This window comes from Theobroma cacao, chromosome 4, assembly GCF_000208745.1.
Source record: "Theobroma cacao cultivar B97-61/B2 chromosome 4, Criollo_cocoa_genome_V2, whole genome shotgun sequence".
In the NCBI taxonomy this organism is placed as follows: domain Eukaryota; kingdom Viridiplantae; phylum Streptophyta; class Magnoliopsida; order Malvales; family Malvaceae; genus Theobroma; species Theobroma cacao.
Genome location: NC_030853.1, coordinates 18,471,715 through 18,482,000, shown reverse-complemented (window position 1 = coordinate 18,482,000; position 10,286 = coordinate 18,471,715). Strand labels below are relative to the sequence as shown.

Genomic DNA, 10,286 nt, shown 5'->3' with positions numbered 1-10,286 from the left:
ATTCTTGAGTTCTGTGAAAGTGTATGGCCCGACTGCAAGAGGAAAGAAGAGTGGGTCACGAATCTCCGGAGGTTAATGAGCGTGGAAGTAACTTGGAGAGCTCCATGGATGCCGCGAATGTAAGTGATGTATAAATGTGGAGACAAGTCGTGGGTGCCACTGATGGGACCATGAGGAGCCATTAACTATGCACCGATTATGGTACGGAGACAGTTCAGATCTGAGCAATTCGTGCCCATGACTCACCAACTCAACCAGTTAGAGTTTACATATGGAGAGCCGAGAACGCTAAAGAAAATTGAGAAAATTGCACAAGACTGGAAGAAAACGTGTCGAGTGGATCAAGGGAGGGTTACCGATGAAGTCACCACAAGATATCATACTTGGCACGACCAAAGGGTGAAAGATGTCGTATGCCCCCCGAAAAATCCATCAAAACATCCCATAAACCTAGAACCTCAAGATGTCATACTAGAAAGCGAGTTGACAAGAAAAAAACTTGAAAAGGAGATGATGAATATGAAGCGGAGACATGAGGATGAACTAGAAGAAGTGAAGAAAGAAATGACAAGAAAGGTACGAATGGCTTTGGAAGAGCGGGATGAGTGGCAAAGCAAGTTTGAGGAAGTGAACGTGACAAATTCTTCTCTGATAGCCAGAATGCAAGAACTCCAAAGTGTCAACAATGCTTTGCAACACGAGGTACGAAGACAAAAACAAACTATCCAAGAGTTGAGAAATGACCGCGGCTTGTTGGAAACTGCCATGGAGGGCTATAAGGCATAGTATGAAGCAATAAGGCAAGAGTATTTCCAAATGAGGGAAAGAAATGATTCGTGCACATAAAGCCTTCAAAGGAAAGAAACTGAAATGCGATGGATACTGAGACAGATGAGAGAAGTGGCATTTAAAGCGCGAGTAATGGCAGACAAGATCGAAGAACTCAGGCGAGAGATTCTTCCGAGGGATGAATTGAGTGAGCGGTTGATCGATCACCTCATGATGGTTAGGGACCAATATGACAAAGTTGGTTTTTCCTTTTGGTAGTTATGTAATGATTTTAGACAAAGATATATTCGGATATTTCAGTTTTATGGATGTGGATTTTCTTATGGTAAATGTTGGATGGCCAATATTTTTCCTATTTTTCTTTTCAATACATTTCACTTGCATCATAGTTGCATGATTCATATAAATAATAACAAATGACAATGCATTCATCAACATAAAATTCTAACTTATCCATTTGACCCGTAAAAGAACAAAATTCCAGAGAAACAAACCCTACACAAATACAACACAAGAGCTCGCTCTAAGATCATGGGATACGAACACTTGGAGAGAATGGACAAGATCGAGAAGAAGCACGAAGAGATTATGGGTCAGTTGTCAAAGATTTTGGAGTTGATGTCGACAGATAAAGGGAAGAGAGTGGAGAGAAGTTCTGGTGTGACAGAAGATGTTCAATAGACAGAAGCCAATACAGACCCCATATATCCACCAAGATTCACACCACCACCAGCAAGGAATGCATCTATCCCCATGCCATCGATGGGTCAATATCCATTTTTTGGGATGCCAGTGCCTATAGGGCCACCACCGATTTATGCCCAACAGAGGTCAATTAGAGGGGCAAATCCTTTAGACCCCATCTCTGTACCTGATCTGGACGATCCGAAGGAACAAAAGAAGCTCAAGTGTGGATCCGTTGAATCTAAGGACAATCCCGATACCCACCAAAAATTTAACCTTTTGGCGGAGAGACTACGCATGATAGAAGGAATGGGAATGTATTGCTCTATGGATGCAATCGAACTCTGTCTCATTCCAAATGTGGTTATACCCTCGAAATTCAAAGTTTCAGACTTTGAAAAGTATGATGGAACCAAGTGCCTAGTCACGCATATCACCATGTATTGCAGAAGGATGGCCACATATGCCCATGATGATAAGCTTTTGATACATTGCTTCCAAGATAGCCTCACTAGTGCTGTAGCAAAGTGGTACGTTCAACTGGACCGCAATCGAATCCACACATGGAAGGACCTTGCTCGGGCGTTTGTAGCTCAATATAAACATGTTACAGATATGGCTTCGGATCGCCTTTCTTTACAAAACATGGAAAAGAAACCCACTGAAAGCTTCAAAGAATATGCTTAAAGATGGAAGAATATGGCTTCTCAAGTTCAACCATCATTGACTAAGAAAGAGACCACCGTGATGTTCGTTAACACCCTGCGAGCCCCTTATTATGAACGATTGGTCGGTAGTGTCACAAAGAATTTCGCTGATATGGTGATCTCAGGAGAAATGATAGAGACTGCCGTTAAGCAAGGAAAGATAAAAGGATGTGATGCGACACACACGAAGAAAGGCAAAACTTTTAAGAAGAGAGAAAGAGAAACCCAAGCCATCACTTCGGGACAACCCCAAAGAGGAAGCTACAACCTTTATCAACCATATCCACCATATCCCTATTACCCACTATGAATAACACTTCACAAAGTCCATACCTATATCCACCCATGCCAAATACCTTTTCTAACCTATACCTATATGCTCCCATCCAACAGACATCTTACCCCACAAATATCCACCCACCTACTTCCACACCTGTTGTAGCTTCAACCACACAACAAACAACACCTTTAAACAACCATACTGCCAGTGAATCAAGAGGATGGCGAAACAAGCAAGAGAAGGTGTAGTTTGACCCAATCCCAATCCCATATGCTGAACTCTTCACTTAGTTAGTTGCAAACCATTTGGTGGCACCCTTATACATAGAGCCATTAAAACCTCCATTCTCGAGATTGTATGATGCTTTTGCCCATTGTGATTATCATTATGGAATCGAAGGTCACTCAATTGAGAATTGTACAGCATTCAAACATAAGGTGCAAGGGTTGATCAAGGTAAGAATCCTGAATTTTGAAAAAAAGTCAGAATAAAATATTAACAACAACCCACTGCTAAATCATGCTGGGGTAGGGGTAAATGCAGTCGAAATGGAGGTATATGTTAAAAGGAACATTCGGGAAGTGGAAACCCCTATGCAGAAGGTGTTTGAAGCATTGGTAAAGGCCGATATGCTCGAGGTGTGGCCGAAATGTTTTGATGTGAATGACTCGGGAGATATCCAAGGACCATATTGCTTGTATCACAAATAATGTATGGGGCATTTAATCCAGGATTGTAGTTTTTTTCGAAAAGAAGTGCAAAGAATGATGGATGAGTCAAGGATTGAATTTTATGTGGAAGCTTCAGAGCTAACAGTAAACATGATGTCCAAGGAGTCCACTCACCCAAAGAAGATAAAACCTTTAACCATTTTCTATGAACCAAGAGGAGAGTCTGTGGAAGACAGAACCCATGCCAAAATGACCATCGAAGTCCTTAAACCTTTCCCCTACAAAGATGACAAAGCTGTCTCGTAGAACTATAGTTGCAATGTACAAGTTTCAAATATGGGAAAATGGATAGCTGAATCTCAAGATGATGCTATAAATATAACTGGTGTTGGGGGGATTACCCGCAGCGGACGTTGCTGTACACAAGAGGAATTGGAGAATCTCAGGAAGGAGAAGGGAAAAGAAAAAGAGCAAAATCTGAGAGAAAAAAAAGTGCAATATCAGGAATTGACAGATGGCTCAAAGGGGTCGGTGACGAAAAAAGAAGCTGCTGAGTTCCTCAAGTTCATTAAACATAGTGAGTACAATGTGGTCGAGCAATTGAACAGGTTGCCTGCTCGTATTTCACTACTATCTTTGCTCCTCAGCTCGGAACCACATAGGAACTCTTTGATGAGGATTATGAACCAAACATATGTGGATCACGATATCTCAGTTGAAAATTTGGACTACATCGTTGGGAACATTTCAGTGGGTAACATAATATCCTTTAGAGATGAAAAATCCCTTCTCGAGGTAGGGGAAACTATAAAGCCTTGCATATCACTACCAAGTGTAAAGGCTGTACTGTCGCAAAAGTGTTGCTTAATAATGGATCGTCATTGAATGTGATGCCTATGAGGACCTTGATCCGCTGACCCATCGACATGTCTTACATGAGAAAGAGCCAGATGATTGTGAGAGCCTTTGATGGGACAAGGAGAGAAGTAGTAGGGGACATTGAGATACTGGTGGAAATCGGCCCGTGTACCTTTACCATTGAATTTCAGGTTATGGATATCGCTCCTTCATACAATTATTTGTTGGGAAGACCTTGGATCCACTTGGTTGGGGCCATACCTTCATCGCTTCACCAAAAGGTCAAGTTCATCGTGGACGGGAAGATTGTATGTGTTAACGGGGAGAAGGGCTTACTCATAAGCAAGCCAGCAGATACTCCTTACGTGGAAGCGGCAGAAGAAGTACCTAAATGCTCGTTCCGATCCTTTGAGTTCGTTAACACCACATACGTTGGAGAAGGAATCGCACCACCGGTTTCGAGGCTTTCCAAAACCACCTAGATGGTTGTTAGTCGATAGTAGGGAAAGGATACCAAGTGGGGGTAAGACTGGGAAAAGAACTGCAAGGCATTAGAAGGCCTATACGTGCTACCAAAACTAAAGAAAGGTTTGGCCTGGGGTACAAGCCGACTAAGAAGGAAAGAGAGGAAATGATAGCCAAAAGAAGAAGGGAAAGGTTGGCTCGCTTTAAGGGACACAGGTTGAAAAATCATAGAATGATATATCCTCATTTCTACGAGACATTTCGGTCCGGAGGCTACATCTTTCCTGAATCACTCACTGTTGGGAGCGGAGAATCAATATCAGCAGTAGGGGAAGCCTTTTCTGATTTATCAATATGCACAACGGAGGAAAGTGAAGAGCAGCCAGGAAATATGGATGGGATTCCTACTACATACCTCGGGCCACCAAAGTTGAAGTTGAGCAGCTGGACCACCATGAGTTTACCAGTCACTTGTGATTCAATTTCAAAGTAATGCAAACTAAACATCCGTGCTTATGCCCAAGAGCATTGGAAATTTTATGTATCGGGCTTTTTATCATTTATCATTCTAATAAATTGACATACGTAGTGCATTTCTCATATCTCCTTTCATGATTCACCATTTCCATTCTTGTCATCTCATCCCTTATTTTAACTGTTTATCTATACAATAACTCTACATATTTCAATTTCCTTTACCTTTCAGGATTCCAAATAATAAATGCGAAGATGATAATGACAATGGTTTTGAGGTTAATTTTGAAAAAGGTATAAGTGTCAGCGAACTTGACAATACAAAAAACGTGAAGGATTATGATTTAACTCCGGACTTGTTAAGACTAGTAGAACAAGGGGGGAGACAAATTGTCCCACATCAAGAGACACTTGAAACAATTAATTTAGGAAATGAAGAAAATAAGAAAGAAGTTAGAATTGGTACGGCGTTGGTGCCTAGCGAAAAAGAAAAGCTAATAAAGCTACTCCATGAACATGTAAATGTGTTTGCATGGTCCTATCAAGATATGCCAGGACTCAATACAGACATTGTAGCCCATAAACTGCCTTTGAAACCCGAATACAAACCAATTAAGCAAAAGTTGAGAAGAATGAAACCTGAAATGCTTTTGAAAATTAAGGAAGAGGTAAAGAAGCAGTTTGATGTGGGATTCTTGGAAGTAGCTACGTACCCCGAATGGGTTGCAAATATTATCCCGGTGTCAAAGAAAGATGAGAAACTGAGAATGTGTGTGGACTATCGAGATTTGAATAGAGCTAGCCCAAAAGATAATTTCCCTCTACCCCACATCGACACCCTTGTTGACAATACTACCCGCCATTCCATGTTTTCCTTTATGGATGGCTTTTTAGGGTATAACCAAATTAAGATGGCACCAGAGGATAGAGAAAAAACTACCTTCATAACTATGTGGGGGACCTTTTGTTATAAGGTAATACCATTTGGTTTGAAGAATGCCGGGGTAACTTATTAGCAGGTCATGGTGACTCTCTTCCATGATATGATGCACAGAGAGGTTGAGGTGTATGTGGATGATATGATTATAAAAGCTCGCAAAACAGAAGACCATGCGACCAATCTTGAAAGGTTGTTTAAGAGGTTACGAAAGTTTCAGCTCAGATTAAATCCGACAAAGTGCACATTTGGAGTCACTTCAGGAAAGTTACTTGGTTTCGTCGTCAGTAAAAGAGGAATAAAAGTTGACCCGGATAAGGTTCAAGCAATCCGTAATTTGCCTCCTCCCAAAACGCAGAAAGAAGTTAGAGGATTCTTGGGAAGGTTGAATTATATAGTCCAGTTCATATCACAACTCACACTCAAATGTGACCCGATCTTCAAGCTCCTTCGCAAACACAATCCTGGGGCATGGAACGAGGAGTTCCAAGTTGCTTTTGACAAGGTTAAAGAATATCTATTAAGTCCGCCAGTGTTGGTGTCACCTATAGTCGGGAAACCCCTCTTTTTGTACCTGACAGTAAATGAACGATCCATGGAATGTGTGTTCGGACAACATGATGAAACTGGTAAGAAAGAAAGGGCAATTTATTACTTGAGTAAAAAGTTCACTGAGTACGAATCCAAGTATTCTTCGTTGGAAAAGATGTGTTGTGCTTTAGCATGGACGACGTATCGACTCAGGCAGTACATGCTATATCATACCACTTGGCTCATTGCAAAGTTGGACCCTATTAAATACATCTTCGAGAAACCATCCTTATCAGGTAGAGTGGCAAGATGGTAAGTGTTGTTGTCTGAATATGATATTGTATACGTGTCCCAAATATGAATATGAACCGATGGAGTTTGAGTTCCCAAATGAGGACTTGATGTCAGTTTGTCAAACAAATAAGGAAGAATCAGAGGAGAAAGATAATTGGAATATGTTTTTCGACGGAGCTTCGAATGCCTTAGGGCATGGCATAGGGGTCGTGTTAGTGTCACTAGAAGGAGATCATTATCCTGTCATAGCTAAACTCAACTTCTATTACACTAATAATGTGGTCGAATATGAAACTTGTGTCATGGGTCTTCAGGCAGCAATCGAGAGGAAAATTCACGTTTTGGAAGTGTATGGGGATTCTGCTTTGGTCATTTATCAGTTGCGAGGAGAATGAGAGACACGCGACTCGAAGTTAGTCCGGTATCATAAGTATGTTTCAAAGTTGATTAAAAATTTTGATAAGATTCGCTTCACCCATTTGGCCCGAAAGGAGAACCAAATGACGGATGCATTAGCCACGCTGGCAGCAATGTTCAAAGTTGGTACTGATGTCAAGATTCAACCCATCATGATTAATCTTCGAAAGTGCCCCGCACACTGCTCTAGTGTAGAGGGAGAAGTAGACGGGAAACCGTGATACCATGATATTGTGCATTATCTCAAGTTCTAGCAGTATTTGGAGCAAAGCTCAAAAAATGATAAGAAAATCATTCGAAGGTTGGCAATGAATTTCTTCTTGGATGGGGACATCTTATACAAGAGAAGTAGGGATCAAGTGCTTTTGAGATGCATGGAGTCAGCCGAAGCTCGAAGAATAGTTCAGGAAGTTCACGAAGGAATTTGTGGAGCACATGTAAGTGGGCATATGTTGACAAGACAGGTCATGAGAGTAGGGTATTACTGGCTCACGTTGGAAACAGATTGTATAGATTTCGCTCGAAAGTGTCACAAGTGTCAGGTATACGCAGACAGAATCTACACTCTTGTAAATTCACTGAATGTACTGACATCACCATGGCCATTCTCAATGTGGGGCATGGATGTGATTGGGTTAATAACCCCGAAGGCATCAAATGGGCATCGATTTATTCTGGTGGCGATTGACTACTTCACTAAGTGGGTAGAAGCAGCATCTTATGCCAATGTTACCTAAAAAGTGGTATGTAAGTTCATCCAAAAAGAAATAATATGTCGCTATGGTTCCCGGAAAGGATCATCACAGATAACGCTAGTAACCTCAATGGTTCAATGATGAAAGAGGTTTGTGCCAAGTTCAAGATCAAACATCACAATTCAGCGCCTTATCGCCCAAAGATGAATGGAGCGGTAAAAACAGCCAACAAGAATATCAAAAGGATAATTGAAAAGATGACAGATGTATACAAAGACTAGCATGAGAAGTTACCATTTGCTTTGCATGCTTATCGCACAACAGTCCGAACTTCCACAAGAGCTACGCCGTTCTCTTTGGTGTATGGGATAGAAGCAGTTTTGCCACTTGAAGTAGAAATCCCTTCCCTAAGGGTCCTTAAAGAAGTACAGTTGGAAGAAGTTGAATGGGTTAACGTTCATTATGAGCAATTGAATCTCATAGAAGAAAAAAAGTTGACAACACTTTGTCATGGGCAGTTATATCAAAAGAGAATGATGATGGCATATGGTAAGAAGGTACACCCTCGTCAGTTCCAAGAGGGAGAGTTAGTATTGAAAAGAATTCTTCCGAACCAGCCGGATCCTCACGAGAAATGGACGTCGAATTGGGTAGGACCATTTGTGGTGAAGAAAGCTTTTTTAGGGGGAGCACTAATCTTGGCAGAGATGGACGAAAGGGAGTTTTCCAACCCAGTGAATGCCGATGCTGTCAAGAAATATTTTACGTAAAAAAAAAGAGAAAAAAAAATAAAAAATTTCAAGTTGAAAACCTGAAAAAACGGCTTGAATATAGGAGATGTGTTTAGGGCGAAAACCCGAAAGGGCGGTTTAGACACGAAGGAGGTCCAAGAACTATAAGGGCTTAACACAAAAGGGGTGAAAATCATGATCCGAGATGTGCAGACCAAAGACAAGGGAGTTGACGCTTGTGTCTGCTTTGAGATAAAATTTCGAGGCTACTGTCAATATCTATCGGAACAGTCATTAAGAAAGAACTATATCCCTTTTGTATTAATTGGTTTTCCCTTGTTCCTTGTCATTATGCCTGATTGTAGAAACTTCCATTTCTCTAATGAAAAATAGCCTTTCTGCTCCCTACATGGTCATCATTTCCATTCTGCCAAGAGAGGAGATATGATTACATTGCATTGCATTTGTCATAAAATTGAAATGATATTTAATAAAGAGCATGATAAAGTAAAGAAATGTTTGCAGTATTTTGAAAAAGGATCATAATTGACCAGGAATGAAATTGAGTCTGGTAATGTAAAAAAGGGAAAGAGAAAAGACTAAGAAAAAAGAGAAAAAAATGGAAATAGCAACAGAATGGAGAACAGTAAAAATGTGAAGAATGATTGGACCATGCATATGATAGAGGAAGAAAACAGTTGTGAGCAATGAATCGGGGAAGACGAGAGATCAGAAGCATGATCGATTCATCCCCCATTGATAAAAGAGAAGGCTCTAAAGAACTAAAAAAAAAAAGGGGTCTCGTTGCCTCAATTTTGAGTAGTTCATTTTTAAAAGTTTCGTTGCCTTGATTTTGAGGAGTTCATTTTTAGAAGTTTCATTGCCTCAACTTTGACGAGTTCGTTTAAAGAAGTTTCGTTGCCTCAAGCTTTGAGGAGTTCATTTTTAAAAGTCTCGTTGCCTCAGCTTTGAGGAGTTCATTTTTCAAGTTTCATTGCCTCAATTTTGAAGAGTTCATTTTTAAAGTTTCATTGCCTCAGTTTTGAGGAGTTCATTTTTTAAAGTCCCATTACCTCAGTTTTGAGGAGTTCATTTTTTAAAGTCCCATTACCTCAGTTTTGAGGAGTTCATTTTCAAAAGCCTAGTTGTCTCAGTTTTGAAGAGTTCATTTTTAAGTTTTGAGGAGTTTATTTTAAAAGTTCGTTGCCTCAGCTTTGAGAAGTTCATTTTTAGAAGTTTCGTTGCCTCAGCTTTGAAAAATCTCTTCTAAATAAAAAATAAAAAAATAAAAAAAATATATAAAAAAAAGACTTGGTAAGAGAATTAAAGAATTAGTCAAATACAATGTTTACGTCTTTGCACTATTTCGAATTTCCGAAATGCGCAAAGAGGGGCAGTTGTAGACACTATAAAAATTATAATTTTATTAAATAAAAATCATAAACAAAAAATAAATGAAAATGACAAAAAAATAATAATGAAAAAATGAAAAAAGAAAAAAAAAGGTGGAAAGAGGTACGACTGGCAGGGTGCGTTCTGCTAGGCACCTCCCTCACCTTGCCAGACGTGAAAAATTCGCGTCTGGCAAGGTAGTGAAATGTGCCCCCTTTAGAGGCCAAGAACTGGGTATAAAGGAGAGGGGGCACTGTAGCAATAGAGGGGGGGATCCTGCAAACCAAAGAAAACAAGTACAACCAAAAATTCCTAAGTCTCTAGTAGCCACAACAATCCACAAAAAAAAAAAAAAAACCAA

The 10,286-nt window shown here is 40.2% G+C and overlaps 1 protein-coding gene across 1 annotated transcript; it reads left to right on the top strand.

The window, feature by feature from the left end:
* LOC108661591 lies at positions 6,768-7,328 on the top strand. Its single transcript, XM_018119030.1, has 2 exons — positions 6,768-7,058; positions 7,155-7,328. Exons 1-2 carry the CDS (start codon positions 6,768-6,770, stop codon positions 7,326-7,328), a joined length of 465 nt encoding a protein of 154 aa, XP_017974519.1.

What these genes read in the sequence shown, in the direction of transcription:
- LOC108661591 (XM_018119030.1), top strand. Translation starts at nt 6,768, where the DNA reads ATGGAGTTTGAGTTCCCAAATGAGGACTTGATGTCAGTTTGTCAAACA. An exon ending in TGTATGGGGATTCTGCTTTG is followed by an intron (nt 7,059 to 7,154) that starts GTCATTTATCAG and finishes AATTTTGATAAG; the next exon opens with ATTCGCTTCACCCATTTGGC.